The sequence below is a fragment of the Myxocyprinus asiaticus genome, chromosome 10, assembly GCF_019703515.2.
Source record: "Myxocyprinus asiaticus isolate MX2 ecotype Aquarium Trade chromosome 10, UBuf_Myxa_2, whole genome shotgun sequence".
NCBI lineage: Eukaryota > Metazoa > Chordata > Actinopteri > Cypriniformes > Catostomidae > Myxocyprinus > Myxocyprinus asiaticus.
In genome coordinates, this window is record NC_059353.1 from 12,732,118 (window position 1) to 12,749,112 (window position 16,995).

Genomic DNA, 16,995 nt, shown 5'->3' on the forward strand with positions numbered 1-16,995 from the left:
CCGCTCGCCTTCGTAAGAAAGCAAGCACCCCAGAGGCTCCCCGCCTCGGTCCTTTTACCCACAGGTATGAGGTCAGCGCGGCTAGCACTGGGGGCAATTTGGGGACCCCAATGGGACCGCCTTCGCCGGGTATCCCCCCACGGACCTATTCCCCAGCACGCTCATCTGCCCCGATCGGGCTTCCGGATGAGTCCGCCGGCTCGTCTCACGGCGAGTTCGACCTCTTATTCAGAGCCCGCGAAAGTGATGAGCTCGAGCGCAGCATCAGAGAGTGGGCTCATCCAGTCGGAAGCCTCAGCTGGGCTCCTCCCTTCGGGGACGATTGCCCAGTCACAGGCTGACGTGGAGATGACGACATGCTTTCCCGGGCAGCCGCGAGCATCGGCTAGAGTGGAACCCTCTGCTCTTCCCTGAACCCTCGTGGCTCGGTGATTGGTTCCACCGCTCAAAGCCACGCCCCGCCCCCGTTCCTTTCTTGGTGGAGAGGATTCTTGGGAGGCAAACAGGTGCACCTGTGCCTGTTGAATCGACTCCAAATCAGCTGGACCCCCTGAAGGTGGAGTCTCCACTCTCCCCTGAGGGTAACCTGTTGTGACAGTGTGTCCGCTGTAGTGTTGAGGTTGCCCGGGATGTGAGTGGCTTGCAGCAACTTGAAGTGCTGCTGACTCCAGAGGAGAAGACGGCGGGCAATTTGTGACATACAACGAGAGCGCAAACCACCTTGGCGGTTGACGTATGCTACCATTGTTGTGTTGTCTGTCTGAACTAACACGTTCTTGCCCTGGATCAATGGCCGAAACCTCCGCAGGGCGAGCAGAATTGCCAACAACTTGAGGCAGTTGATGTGCCAATGCAGTCGCGGACCCACCCAGAGGCCGGCGGCTGCATGCCCATTGCAAACAGCACCCCAGCCCATTTTGGAGGCGTCTGTCGTGACCACGACGAGCCTGGGGACCAGTTCTAGAGGAACACCTGCCCGTAGGAACGAGAGGTCAGTCCAAGGGTTGGAAAGACGGTGACAGACCAACGTAATGGCCACGCGGTGTGTCCCGTGGTGCCATGCCCGTCACGGGACTCGAGTCTGGAGCCAGTGCTGAAGCGGCCTCATATGCATCAACCCGAGCAGGGTGGCCACCGCCGAGGATGCCATATGCCCCAGGAGCCTCTGAAAAAGTTTCAGTGGAACCGCTGTTCCCTGTTTGAACGCCTTCAAACAGGCCAGCACCGACTAGGCGCACTCGTTCGTAAGGTGTGCCGTCAAGGACACCGAGTCCAACTCCAAACCGAGAAAAGAGATGCTCTGAACCGGGAGGAGCTTGCTCTTTTCCCAGTTGACCTGAAGCCCTAGTCAGCTGAGGTGTGAGAGCACCAGGTCCCTGTGTGCGCACAACACGTCTCGAGAGTGAGCAAGGATTAACCAGTCGTCGAGAAAGTTGAGAACGCGAATGCCCACCTCCCTTAACGGGGCAAGGGTAGCCTCTGCGACCTTCATAAAGACGTAGGTAGCAGCATTTTCGTCTTTCACCAAGGTGAAGTGGACACCGCTGAACGTGGGCGGATGCCCGGCGAAGTGAATCGCGCAGCCGAGTTGGACGGTCAGGACCAGTCCTCGCGACGGATTGGAAAGCGCAAGCCATGCATCCAAGTTCCGCGCAAGGGGGACCAAAGGGACAATGTCATCGGACGTACCGGCAGGTGGGACATCGCGACGGGGCGGAGCTCGAGGTGCCACACCAAGTCGTGGCCGTGCTGAGTCTAAGGACATCGAAGCACTTACCTGGCTCCTTGTGACCACCCCCGGAACAGCCTGGGACAGGGGAGGAAGAGGCCTGTCCTCGTGATCTGTGGAGACTGTCACACTGGGGGCGGATTTGTGCCACAGCTGGGCGTTCAGGGGCGGGAGACCGCCGCTGGAGCACCAAACCTGCCAAATAGAGTGGTGGACGGTGGTCGTGATGACGGCCGTACACACGGGATACATGACCCAGGGAACAAGGAAACCGCTCTTGCTGAGCTCTTGAGTACTGCAGCCACTTGGGCATGCAGCACAATTAAATGCAAGAAGGTAACAAAAAGATGGAGATCTGCTTACCAGCTCCAGAGCAGCGGGTTTCGTTGTCCCTGGGTCGCCCGTCTCTAGGGCACTTTGAAGCCTTTCACGGGTTCTGGGCGGCCGTGAGACGGGTGGCGTCTGCTTCCTGCGGTGGGCTCTACGCCGGGGCCGGGCCGAAGGGGCGGACTGTGGCGGAGCCGGTGCAGTCCCCACAGGGGGATGCCCTTGGTGATGAGTAGACGGGGTGCGGGATCTTGAGCCGCGCTGGGGCAGGATATGCCGGCTAGCATCCATCTACTGCTCTACCATCGAAAACTGCTGGGCAAAGTCCTCGACTAGGCCCGCCTGGGAAATGGGGGCAGCAAGGAATCGTGTCTTGTCGGCCTCACCCATCTCGACCAGGTTGAGCCAAAGGTGGCGCTCCTGGACTACTAGTGTGGCCATCGTCCACCCGAGAGACCGCGCCGTGACCTCCGTCGCTCGGAGAGCGAGGTCGGTCGCCGAGCGCAGTTCCTGCATCAATCCCGGGGCGGAACTACCCTCGTGTAGTTCCGTTAGCGCCTTGGCGGACTTGCAGGAGAGCCATGGCGTGCAGAGCGGAGGCGACTTGTCCAGCAGCACCATAGGCCTTGGCCGTCAGAGACGACGTAAACCTACATGCCTTGGACGGGGGCTTTGGGCACCCGCACCAGGTGGCAGTGCTCTGCGGGCATAGGTGCACCGCAAGCGCCTTTATCCACCAGGGGATTGCCGAATAGCCCTTGGCCGCCCAATAGCTGAATAGACCGGGACCGGGCAGAAAAAAGTGCCTCCCGTGACCTTGTCTCTTCATGCACTTCCGGGAAGAAAGGAACAGGGGCGTGGCTTTGAGCAGCGCCACAAGCCCAGGAACCAATCCCCGAGCAGCGAGGGTTCAGGGAAAAGCAGTGAGATCCACTCTAACTGACGCTCGCGGCTGCCCGGGAAAGCATGTCGTCATCTCTGCGTCAGCCTGTGACTGGGCAATCGTCCCCGAAGGGAGGAGCCCAGCTGAGGCTTCCGACTGGACGAGCCCACTCTCCGATGCTGTGCTCGAGAGCTCATCACTTTCGCAGGCTCCGAATAAGAGGTCGAACTCGTCATGAGACGAGCCAGCGGACTCACCCGGAAGCCCGATCGGGGCAGACGAGCATGCTGGGGAATGGGAGGTCCGCGGGGGGATACCCGGCGGAGGCGGTCCCAATGGGGTCCCCAAATCGCCCCCAGTGCTAGCCGTGCTGGCCTCATACCCGTGGGTAAAAGGACCGATGCGGGAGCCTCTGGGGTGCTCGCTTTCTTACGAAGGCGAGCTGCGACCGCAACGTTGCCATGGACATATTCTCGCAATGAGAACATGACCATCCACGAACGCTGTCTCCGCGTGAGCAGTGCCCTGACACGAAAGACAGTGATTGTGACCGTTAGAAGGTGAGAGATAACGAGCACAACCAGGAATAACACACAATCGGAAAAGCATCTTTAAAAAGACACGTTTTTAAAAGACGTTCCGTGTGTGCGCTCTTTTAGAGAAATATATACTCTTTTAGAGGGAAAAAATGCTCTTTCAGAAAATATACTCTCTAGTTTTTCTGCCGAAGCGGCCAGGGGCATTCTTTGCAGTGCACCAGTGCAGAGGAGGGAGAAGCCGCTGAAATGCGCCGTCAGATCCAGCAGAGGTGAATGAACAGTAGTATTCAGCTCAATGAGCATGACCGTTCGGCTCCGAAGAGAAAATCTGAATGAGTGGTTGCATACCATCTCCTTTTATACCCGTATGTCTGGGGGAGTGGCATGCAAATACCACTTGCCAATTTTCATTGGCCTTTTATCAAAGACCAGAGGTGTCTCGGGCTCCCAAGAGTGACCCCTAGTGTCACTACATCGACACTAACGTCGAGTGAGTGACAGATAGGGAACTGCTCTTTTCCATGCAATGAAAGTGGGGCTGTCAAGCACCAGAAGGACAAAAAAGCACCATAAAACAGTCCTTATGACTTGTGTACTATATTCCAAGTTTTTGAAGCCATATGATGGCTTTGTGTTAAAATTCAAGTTATTATTCACTTAAAATATTGCTTTTAAAATCTTGCTTGACAGCCATGTTCACCATTCACTTTCATTGTATGTACAAGAGCAGCTTGGACATTCTGATATAAGTAGCTAATTTTGTGTTCCGTGAAATAAAGTAATTGGGGTTTGGAACGATATAACAGAATTGTATTTTTGGGTGAACTATCCCTTTAAGCGATGTCTCACTCTCTAACCAACGAACAAAAACAAATGCAAGCTTCATAAATCAAGTACATGCATGCTTCTCTGCACGTTCCTGAAGAGCCTCTAGTCTGCAGAGCATTTGAGGACATCTTAAAGAGCACCTATTATGGTTTTTAAACGTTTTTGTTTTAAAGGTCTCATACAATAGATTTCCATGCATGCAAGGTCAAAAAACACTTTAATTTGCAGCATTACCTTTATTTCCTGGTGTCAGAAACAACTCGTTCAATGATCCGTTCTAAAGGATTCATTCTAAACTCCTCCTTTCAGAGAGCCTACTCTGCTCTGATTGGTCAGATGTCCCAGTCTGTTGTGATTGGTCTACTGCTTAGTGTAGTGTTTGAGGGCGAGTCCAAGCTGTTAACAAGCAGCCAGTGAAGACCAGAGGAGGGTTTTTTGTTACCAAATTACGTAGATTAGTACAGGAAGTAAGCCTGGAATTACTAAATATTAAGAACTTGAGAACTTGGACTCAAGATGGTGCCGAGTATGGCTGCTGCGTTGCGAGCTCCGACACAACATAGTAGTGTTTTGTTTGTTTTGTTCACAATTCTTATGTTTTTTGTCTTGGATGTTGTCTGCTTTATTGTTTACGACAGACAAACACTTTTGGACATTGGTTCAGCAATTTCACACCGTAAACCGGACTTCAAATTCCTCAATGCCGACCCGCTATTTACAAACACGCAAGCGGAGCCCTTTGTCTGGGCAGCACGGCCGCGGAAACGCAAAAGGAAAAGGGGAAACAGAGCCGGCGTTCTCATCAGAGTAAGACACCGCGCAAATTGACCCCCGCTACCCACTATTCTACTGGCAAATGTTCAGTCTCTGGATAACAAGCTCTGTGAGCTGAAAGCGCGGATCTCTTTCCAACGAGAGACGAGGGACTGCTGCATTATCTGCCTTACGGAAACTTGGATGTCTGTGGAGATTCCAGACTCAGCCATTGAACCCGCGGTGTTCTCTGTGCACCGAGCGGACAGAGCGAAAGACCTCTCAGGTAAAAGCAGAGGTGGTGGAGTATGTTTTATGATCAACAAATCCTGGTGTGATCAGAGGAACGTACATTCTATCAAGTCTTTCTGCTCTCCTGATCTGGAATTTCTCATGCTTCTGTGTCGACCATTCTGGCTACCGAGGAAATTCACAGCGGTCATTATCACTGCTGTGTACATCCCGCCACAAGCCGACACAGACCGGGCACTCAAGGATCTGTATGGGATTATAAGTGAGCATTGTGACCGGGGACTTTAATGAAGCCAGTTTAAAATCAGTCGCACCAAAATACCACCAGCACATTAGTTTCAACACACGAGGGGACCGGGTTTTGGACCATTGCTACTTTCCCTTCCGGGATGGCTACAAATCCCTCCCCCGCCCACCATTTGGCAAATCGGACCACTCTTCCATTCTGCTTCTGCCCGCTTACAGGCAGAAACTGAAACAGGAAGCACCCACCCTCAGAACGATCCAGTGCTGGTCGGACCAATCAGACTCTACGCTACAAGACTGTTTTGATCACACGGACTGGGAGATGTTCCGGTCCGCCTCTGATGACGACATCGAGCTTTACGCTGATAGCGTAATGTGTTTCATCAAAAAGTGCATGGAGGACGTGGTTCCAACCAGAACAATACGGATCTATTCGAATCAGAAACCATGGATAAATAACGATGTTCGCGCGGCACTTAATGTGCGGACCTCCGCTTTTAATTCCGGGAACACGGAGGAGCATAAACAAGCCAGTTATGCCCTCTGAATAACTATCAGAACCGCAAAACGCCAGTACCGGAGCAAGACTGAAGGACAGTTTAACACCACCAACTCTAGAAGCATGTGGCAGGGAATTAACATCATCACGGACTTTAAAGGGAATAAAAACTCCGCCATGAACACCGCTGCCTCTCTCCCAGATGAGTTAAATAATTTTTATGCTCGTTTTGAGGGAAATAACACCGTCCTCGTGGAGAGAGCTCTCGCGGCTGAAGCTACAGAGGTTAGTTCACTCTCCGTCTCTGTAGCGGATGTAACCCGATCCTTCCGACGGGTGAATATCCGCAAAGCCGCGGGCCCAGACGGCATTCCGGGCCGCGTCATCAGAGCGTGCGCGAACCAGCTGGCTGGTGTTTTTACAGACATTTTCAACCTTTCCCTCTCTTTGTCTGTAGTCCCCACATGCTTTAAAACATCCACCATTGTGCCTGTTCCAAAGCAATAAAAATAACTTGCTTAAATGACTGGCGTCCTGTTGCTCTGACCCCCATCATCAGCAAATGCTTTGAGAGACTAATCAGAGATTACATCTGCTCTGTGCTGCCTCTCTCTCTTGACCTGTTGCAGTTTGCTTACCACAACAACCGCTCCACTGATGATGCCATTGCATCTACAATACACACTGCTCTCTCCCACCTGGAAAAAAAGAACACTTATATTAGAATGCTGTTTGTAGACTACAGCTCAGCATTCAACACCATAGTGCCCTCCAAGCTAGATGAGAAACTCAGGGCTCTGGGCTTAAACAGCTCACTGTGCAGCTGGATCCTGGACTTCCTGTCAAGCAGGTGCCAGGTGGTTAGAATAGGCCAATGCCATCATTAAGTTTGCTGATGACACGACGGTGGTAGATCTGATCACTGACAATGATGAAACAGCCTACAGAGAGGAGGTGCATACTCTGACACACTGGTGTCAGGAGCACAACCTCTCCCTCAACGTCAGTAAGACGAAGGAGCTTATGGTGGACTTCAGAAGAAAAGACAGAGAACACAGTCCCATCACCATCAATGGAGCACCAGTGGAGAGAGTTAGCAGCTTCAAGTTCCTGGGTGTCCACATCACTGAGGAACTCACATGGTCCATCCACACTGAAGAAGGCTCATCAGCGCCTCTTCTTCCTGAGACAGCTGAGGAAGTTTGGAATGAACCGCCACATCCTCACACGGTTCTACACCTGCACTGTAGAGAGCATCCTGACTGGCTGCATCTCCGCCTGGTACGGCAATAGCACCACCCAGAACCGCAAAGCACTGCAAAGGGTGATGCGAACTGCCAGACACATCATCGGAGGTGAGCTTCCCTCCCTCCAGGAAATATATACAAGGCGGTGTGTGAAAAAAGCTCGGAGGATCATCAGAGACTCCAGCCACCCGAGCCATGGGCTGTTCTCACTGCTACCATCAGGCAGGCGGTATCGCAGCATCAGGACCCGCACCAGCCGACTCCATGACAGCTTCTTCCCCCAAGTAATCAGATTTCTGAACTCTTGATCTCCCACGATCAAAATAAATCAGCACTGCACTTTATTACCCTTACTCTTATATCTCACACCGGACTGTCATAAATTATATTATTATTATATTATATTCTCTCTTAACAACTGACTATCAACCGACAGCCTGAATATCAATACAGTACAATACTGTACATTCTATATATACTACTATATATACTTTTTTGTATATTTTTATTTTTATTGAATAATGTGTATCTATATAGTGCGTATTGTATACTGTACAATGTATGTTATTATTTGTATATTGTTGAGTGTAATTATGTGTATATCAGATGTTTAAATTGTGCTGTGTTAATTTGATGTTATTGTAAATTGGTACTGTCTCATCACTGTCACGACTGCTATGTTGATCGGAACTGCACCCAAGAATTTCACACACCATTGCACTTGTGTATATGGCTGTGTGACAATAAAGTGATTTGATTTGATTAACGACTCGTTTCAGGTGTTCAGAATCGTTTCTTTCTTTTGGGAGTCAATAACTCCATTTGACATGCACTTTAATTTTTGAAACTTTGCAGATTTTTTAAATTCACAAACAGCTATATAACACACTACATGAAAGGTAATATTTGAAAAACCATAATAGGTGCTCTTTAAATCTCTGAAGCCTTGACAGGCATATCAAACCATGTTAAGGCAGGACAAACCTGATAATTGGAGGGTTTTACAGGCTAAACTGATACCCGTGTCACTCATAAATCTATATTAGCCTGAAGGTAGAAGGCAGAGGATGTCTGGGGTCAAGTGCACTACAGAGCTCAAGGATATATGACTAAGTTCAGGCATGAAACTCTGAATGGCGCAAGCAGGTAGGTTCTTTTAAACTGTTATCTGTTAGCCAATCGGCTCACATGGTGTAAGCTGATAGGTCCTTTGACGTGTAATCGGGTAGCCATTCAACTTGTGTACTCTCTCTTTGCCTAACATTTAAATTTGCTTAGTTTGCAAGTAAGCTGGTTTCACAGCAGCACACAGCGAGAATTTCCTCATAAACCCTCCCCTTCCACAGCTCAACCTGTCTGCTGCAGGGGCTTGTTTTTACGTCTAATTGTGCAGCAGCATGTCATTCATGCTTTATGCAGCATGTCTTGTATTTTCCTAATTGTGCAGCAGCAGCGTAGCAGATCTAGTCCGCTAAATCGTTCAGAGAGTTGTTGCAACTGCAGATGCCTCTGGTTTCAAGCGTTTGGATACCATCCACAATGTGTTTTTTATGTTTATGTCAGGGATGGTCTTTTTGGCCATTTTGTTTTTGAGTACTTTACAAATATATAATTCCTATTCAGGGATGGTATTTTGGTCATTTTTTATTTTTATTTTTAAATTTTTTATTTTTGAGTACTTTACAAATATATAATCCCAATATTGCACTATTTTGTAATTGTTGGTCTATATATTACAGAATGTGTCAGACAGACGTTTTAGCTCATTGTGTCAAATTATTTCTTCAGTGTCTTGCACCATGAGTATCAAGTTTTAAGACAGCATGTCAAGTTACAAATTGTTAAACTTTTAAAAACACATATAAATAATATTTATCAAAACTAACCATCTAGCTGTGTCAAAGGATGAATGTGTCTTGTGTGAACACCATGTTATCTCGCCTGCGTGCTGAGCATTGTTTGTCTGAAAGCCACAGTGTACAGTGGTGTCAGAACGCCATACTTCCGAAAATGAAAACGTAAAATGTGTAAAAATGTGACCCTTTTAGCCAGATTCTTTAGAGTTGTCAATGAAAAAAAAAAAAAAAAAAAAGCCATGCAATTATTGCGGTCTCATGATTTATCACAGGAATTAGTCGTGTCCATCCCTAATATATCTCCATTTGCATTATTATACACTGTTACCTCTGGCCATATGTGTGGCACATGTGAACATTTGTTTGTGGTTGAAATGTTAGAGCAAGTGCCATTGATTCAGTGCAGTGACATGGCTCTGCTCCATACTCCCTCTAAGGCATGATTCAGCAGGCAACAATGAGTGCCTCAGCATGAGGACAAACTCCATAAAGAGCATCTGTCTCAGAAGAAAATCAATAAGCAACATTTAGGAAAGGAGAGAACAAAAAAGGAAACAGACTGAATGAGGGATCAAAAAGAGCAGGGTTGCTATGTATGCAGCAACAAAAGAAGAGCCAGCGGTGAGGAATTGTGGAATTTCAACAAAAACTGCAGCTCATTTTCAAGTGAACAGAGATTGACTATAAAACTGTGACTGTGTCTCCTGTCTTACACATTCAAAAAGTAACTGTGAACAAGAAGCACTATTACATGCTATTTGTAGGTCACTGACTGTACATCTGATTCTCAAGAATATAACATTTAAAGGAATAGTTCACCCAAAAATGCATTGAGATCATGTCTGTCAAGATCCAAAATGGACAAGAAAACACACAAAAAGTACCATAAAAGTAGTCCATATAATAGCTTAGTGACAAACAGTGAAATTTCTTTATTCACTGAAAATCTGTCCCTCTGCTTTAGCTCTCGAAAACAAATATGGCCATTTCAATGAAATGAGATCACATGGAAAACTATAGCTTTTGGTGTTGTTGCCATCAAAAGGTGATAATAAGCCATTTTTGTGGTCCATTTCAGAGCTTCAACAGAGGGGAAACTATCAGTGAATTCAATTCAACTTTAATTTCTGTTTGTTCATCATACAAAGCTATTATATTGTATCTGAAGACTTAGAATATAGCTCAAAATTTATACTACCTTGTTTAGGGTCCTTTTTTAGTGTTTTTCCCCCCTCTTGGTCACTATAAACTGTCATTGTATGGAAATTGCAGCATGACAATTCTTTTTCTTGTTCCATAGAAAAAATAAAAATAACAGCATACATGTTTGAAACGACATGAGGGTGAGTATATAATCACAATATTTACATTTTGGGGTGAACTATCTCTTTAACAATGATACTTTGATACTGTAAGACAACATTATCATGTATGATCCTGGATCATAATGGTAGTGGCCTTCCTTATCACTTCCCAAGAGCTACTCCAATGAATGTTGCAGTGAGCTGCAGTTTCCTTCAACAGCATGGAAACTAAAAATAAAGGGAGAGTGCGAGGTGAAGGGCAGCCAGTGAGGTACTGTGCTACAGACCAAACTCACCCCATCCCTACACAGGCCCGGGGGCTAATTCAGCCCCCCAGCCTACAGCGCCGCCCCTGCACCGAAGGGCGAGAAGTTGAGGTGACCCCTCTGAAAGAGAGGAGAGAGAGAGCATTCAAAACACATATACAGCATTTCTTACATTCTTTTCAAAACATGAAATCATGTGCTTAATACATGTGAGTAAATGTAGCAATGTGCACTGCAGGCATTTTATTATTGAAAGCCAGGGAAACTTGCACAAAGAGATTTTATCAACACAAGGTTGTTCTGATTGAGGAGGCAGAGTCTATTTCAAGATGTGCAAACAAACAACATTTCACGGAAATTACCTTTTCAGTATACCAGTATGCAAAAAGTTCTGATACATACAGTGGTCGCCTCAAGTTCACACAGGTATTGGGTGTTTTCCAAACTGCATTTTTGCATCCTTGAACGGCACTACCGGAAGGAGAAGCCACTCAAAGGGTCGTTCCAAACGAAAGTAAGAAAATGATTTTTTTTTCAGGAAGGGCCCTTCTACAAGACTGTTAGCGAATGGTTCTGTACATTAATACAGTAAATGCAAGCTCCCTTAAGAGTGCCCACTTCAAGAGTTCTGTCCTTTGGAGTGAGTAGGGCATTGGGATGATCACTTTCGATTGGAATTTGCCCATGGTTCATCATATTAAACTGGACATGTTCCACTATTGTTTGATAACCAAAAAGTTTTAAAATACTTCTTATCTTAATATTGAACAGTTTATCTGTTGTTTAAACATTTAAAACTTAAAAAATAAAAACTTTTTTTCAAGTAAAGTTTTGCTTGAAAAGTGTGCTATCTTTCTTTATAGTCAAATTATGTAATTTGTCAATACTTTCTCCCATCCCAGCTTAATATTTGTGGTTGATATTTAAGGTTTGGCTTTATTTAAGGTTTATTTCCCCCCAGAATGTAAACAATGTGGCTCAATGATGCTTCCTAAACATTTCTCCATTTGTTTAAGCATTCCAACCAACCTGATACAGCAACATTGCCTCAACCAATGGCGCAAGTTTAGTGTGAGAGCTGAATACATTTACATTTATTCATTTAGCAGACACTTTTATCCAAAGCAACTTACAAATGAGGAGTACAATAGAAGTAATTCAGCCTATGGTAGCAGTAATAAGAGAAGTGCTGTAATACAAAGTTGCAAATTGCTTAAAGAAGCTCAAGTAGAGAGGAAGGTGAGAGACAGACAAATTTAGATTATTTTTATTTTAATAGAGAAGAAAGAAGACAGTTTTTGCATTAGAAGGACTGGGTCAAGAGATGTTTTTTGAAGGTGGCTAGAGAATCAACTGCTTGGGTGGGGTTTGGAAGGTCATTCCAGCAGTGAGATAAGGATGAAGTGAAGGTCTGGGAAAGTGATTTTGTGCCTCTGTGAGATGGTACCTTGAGGCGCTGCTCACCCACTGATCTTAAGCTTCTGGAGGGCACATAGACTTGAAGTAGCTAGTGTAGATAAGGGGGTGCGGAACCAGTGGTTGTTTTGTAGGCAAGCATCAATGCCTTGAATTTGATGCGAGCAACCACTGGTAACCACTGCAGTGTGATGAAAAGAGGCTTGACGTGCGCTCTCTTGGGCTCTTTAAAGACCAATTGTGCCGCTGCATTCTGGATCAGTTGATGAGGTTTAACTGTACATGCAGAAAGTCCTGACATAAGAGCATTGCAGTAGTCAAGTCTAGATATAACAAGAGCCTGGAAAAGGAGGGAAGACAGAGGAAATTGGGGGGGGGCTGTCTTTTTAAAAAGTCATTATTTTAGCAATTCCATTTGGTGCCATGAGTGGTGCAGTAATAACACCCTTCACCTTGACTATAAATGCCATGATATATTGTTATCAAATGCAGTGACATTCATACATTTTAAAGCGTGGCTTAAGTGTCCGAATACTGTTTGGGGTCACTGTATTTACAGTTCAGAGTGCAACAGATCTTTGAGGGTTCATCGCATGCTAGTCACCATCTACAGGACTGTGTGATCCACAGCATCTCTATCAGAGCAGATGGCCTCTTGCGTGTCCTCTTCAATCGTCCATTACCAGACCGGCAGTGCGGGAACACTTTATTCCTTCTGCTGTCATTTTCTAAGCAATCTTCTCCATCCATTGGATTGGAATGCCGATAAGAACAGCGCGTGCCCGCCTCATTCTTGTTCTCAGTTGCAATCTCCGGCAAAACCAGGCTGATCAATAATTAAACATGATGATTTTCTGCATATTATGGGACATTACGATATGGATCAATAAGGAGTGGATGAACCAGACAAGAGGAGGAGTAAGATACAGAGAACAAAGACAGGGAAACATGAAGCAGGCATGTGCTAATACATGTTAAGGGGCATTAAAAGGCTGTTTCCTGCTTCCGAGTACCATGAGGACATTAAGCGGAAGAGTGTCCCTTTGAGATTGACCCCTGGTGGGGTTACATTTGAGTGATGGGGCACATCGACACTGCCATCTGTTTATCCTCAGGTCAGGACTTAGATAAAGGGATGGTTATTACTGGAACAGATAAAACCATGTGTCGGACCTGGGTTGTGCTGTTTGATGCTACATGGATAAATGCGTTAAGACTAAGATGGACTCTTAGATCATGGTTTTGTCCTAATCTCATAACTAAAGACCCCATGAAATCAAAATAAGAGTCTGCGGCTTTTAGTTAGTCTGTGCTAGCTCTGAGGCCATCTATATGCTAGGGTACTTCTAAAAGTTGACAAAACTCACTTTTAGCAGATATACACACATAAAATATACAGTCTTTTTCTTCTGGGAAAACAGATTAAATATACTGATCACTCATCTTGCACTAGACAAATTGCTGTCCAATCAAATTCTCTAGAATGAGAATGTCCCTCCCCCTAAAACCATTTGCAACTGACAAGCAAGTAGCAAATCATGGTTCATGGCCCTAAGCTTCTGCTTTATCAGGAAATACGTCAACAGAGACCAAAAAATAAACAAAAATAAAAATACAATCGTAAAACAATTTCATGGGGTCTTTAACTGGTCTGTTTGGACAGCAAAGTGAACTTCATGGCGTACATGACGTTTAAGCATTGTTTTATTCAATGTTTTGTTTATGCATATTTGGCACTGAACGGTGAATCTGAAACTTCAGTGTAAAGTTACCGGAGGGCTGAGTATTTGTAGTGAGTGAGTATAAACTCTAGCTGTTGTGGTTTAAAAGGTTAGTGTCCAATTTCAGAGAGTGCTAGTGTATAGATTCACTTCCCTCTGTAGGGGGCAATTCTGTACCTGTGAATATTTCATCATCCATTTGAATAATTATGTGTAGGGGATGGGTTTGCATCTGTACAACAGCGTGTTTATTGTTAAAGATATTTGTGGGCATGTCCCTATAGCTTTTTTCCAGCTACTTCCTGGTTTCCATGTCCTGTGACCTTGACCCCTATCGTGCGACACAGGCAGGAAACTGAGTACAGGTATGGGATCCTGTAACCAGAGAGGCTGTGGCACTCAGACCTTCTTGATGTACAGAGCATCTCGGGTATCACAAGTGAAATGCAAAGGGCACCCTGTTGTTACAAAAGTCAACACAACATTTCGATACATGCTTGAGACTTTAGTTGCTTCAAGCACAAGGGATTTCTATATTTATAAACCATTTGGATAGGGAACACCGCAGCTGTTTTAAATAAAGTGGTCCGACAGAAGATTACATAAGGTGCAGGAAAGAGTGGTTACACTGTTTGTATGTTCATTAGGATAATGACAGGCTTCTTTCATTCTTAGCCTGGGCCAGCACAGACTGGATTGGAAACGCAGAATGCAGAAGCCATTACAGATATACTAAGACGCATCTTGCTCCCTCTTTTAATACATAGACAATCCATGACTCTCAGCACTGGCTGGGCAATATGACGATGCAGCTGAGTCAGAGCAAGCACACTAACCCGTATTAGTTTTAAAACACATTAAATTCACATTAATTAATTAATGTTCATGTCTCTCATCTACACTAGAATAGCATTTTCCTCCACCAAAAACGTTCTCTAGTACTAAATACTTTGGAAAAAATTATGTTAGGAAACTGAAAAAGGAAAACGCATTTGAGTGGATGTGACCTTAAAGGGATAGTTCACCCAAAACTTTTAATTCTCTCTTCATTTACTCACCCTCATGCCATCCCAGATGTGTATGACTGTCTTTCTTCTGCCAGACACAAACAAAGATTTTTAGAAGAATATCTCAGCTCTGTAGGTCCATACAATGCAAGTGAACGGTGATCAGGCCTTTGAAGGTCCAAAAAACATATAAAGACAGCATAGAGGTAATCCATAAGAACCCAGTGGTTAAATCCATATCTTCAGAAGTGATATTATAGGTGTGGGTTAGAAACAGATCAATATTTAAGTCCTTTTTCACTCTAAATTCTCCTCCCTGCCCAATAGGTGGCAATACACACAAGAATGTGAATCGCCAAAAACAAAAGAAGAAGAATGTGAAAGTGAAAGTGGAGATTTATAGTCAAAATGACTTATTCACACCTATTATATAGCTTCTGAAGATATGGATTTAACCACTGGAGTCTTATGGACTACTTTTATGCTGCCTTTATATGTTTTTATGGAGCTTCAAAGTTCTGGCCACCATTCACTTGCATTGTATGGACCTACAGAGCAGAGATACTATTCTAAAAATCGTAATTTTTGTCACAGACTTAAATATCGCAATGAGCAAATCCCATCTTGTATTTTGTGCTTTGCTTTACACTGTTCCAGTTTAAAGGCTTGTTGTTTTGCATTTAATAGCAAGTGGCCCACATGATTTTATGACAAGTGCATGCATTTCATGGGAGAGCACTTCAAGGCCACCGTATTGTATACATAGAATACATATTCATAAATCATTAAGGCTCAGCACAAGTAGCATAATGTGGGGCCCTTGGCAGTGGGCCACAAATTACGTATAGAGACTGACAGGTGTACTGTGGTGGGTATAAGCCACACACACAAACACGCTCTCTCTCGCTTTCAATTATTATAAAAGCACATTTCCATTACTGGAATTCACGTATGATTTGTTGAGCAAAGTATGGAGATTATGCTGGCAAGAAAAAATTACAAGAAACATGTTCTGAAAGATACAAGTTCTGTTCCAAAACCTATTGAGCTGCCTTGCTATCTACATAGGCTGCTTGTGAGGAACCTCAAAAGGGATTAATTTGGAATGCTCTACACAGGCAGCAACATAGCGCTTCTCACGTGAATCACACAAGATATACGATTCACATTTGATTACACTAGTTTAATTTTAGAATGTTGCTAAGTTAAAGATGTGACACTATTAAGCCTAAATACAATAAGTACTCATAAATATTAAATAAGTAATTTTAAATGGGATTGAACTATGTTTTTATCAATATTTTTCAGTATCGAATGAAATGTATTTAAAGTCGTATGTATTTACTTTTGTCTGGACAGCCTAGAATGCTGCCTAAAAAGGCAGCTCACTAGGTTTTGGAACAGAGTCAAAGTCATTCAGCTCTGATGAAACATTTACGTGAGACGATACAGTCACAGCTGTGCAAAGTACTCTACAAAGCACATAAGCTCATAAAATGATCATTTGACTGCTATAAATCCAAGAATTCTCTCTTTGCTGTCAGCAAGTGACAGTGCCATATATCTGTGTTCAATCCCATCAGCAGATGGTGTCTGCTGTAGCCATGGCTTTGTGTGCATGCACGATTGTATGCATATGTATTGTCTTTTTCAATGTTACTACCAACCGGCTTTCTCATTCCTGATATGGTCTACCTGTTAGTGATTCGCAGTCACATACATTATATACTGACCATGTCATGCCATGAATGTCACGGTCATAGCTATCTATAAAGGAGCTAACCCACTGATGTAACATCAGTTTATAAAAAATGCACATCACAAACCCTATGTACATCAGTCTTTCTTCAGCACCTATCCCATGTCTGTTTTTTGTGATTTGAATTTTAAACAAATCTTTGGATTCCTACCTCTATAAGTCATACTTGTTTAGAAGGCACCAGAGTAAGAAAGATGGACAAATGTGGTGGGAATCAAAGAATTGGACAATTCTGTTTTTCTTTCTTATTAACGATGCTTTTAGAACTTTTGAAGAAGTCATCTCCCCCCCCCAATATAAATGTATACTAAACCATAATACTAAAAACAATTCCTGTCAACAATTATTTAATTTAAGTAGAAT

At 44.8% G+C, this 16,995-nt stretch overlaps 1 protein-coding gene across 2 annotated transcripts in view; it reads right to left on the bottom strand.

Annotated features, from left to right (window-relative positions):
- The window catches only part of LOC127447516 (unconventional myosin-XVI-like), a 296,555-nt gene that overhangs the window by 12,156 nt on the left and 267,404 nt on the right, over window positions 1-16,995 (bottom strand). For both annotated transcript variants that reach the window (XM_051709448.1, XM_051709447.1), the window contains exon 35: window positions 10,760-10,849. In XM_051709448.1, coding sequence (XP_051565408.1) covers window positions 10,802-10,849 — 48 coding nt within the window. In that variant the 3' untranslated portion in view covers window positions 10,760-10,801. The remainder of the gene's footprint in view (window positions 1-10,759; window positions 10,850-16,995) is intronic.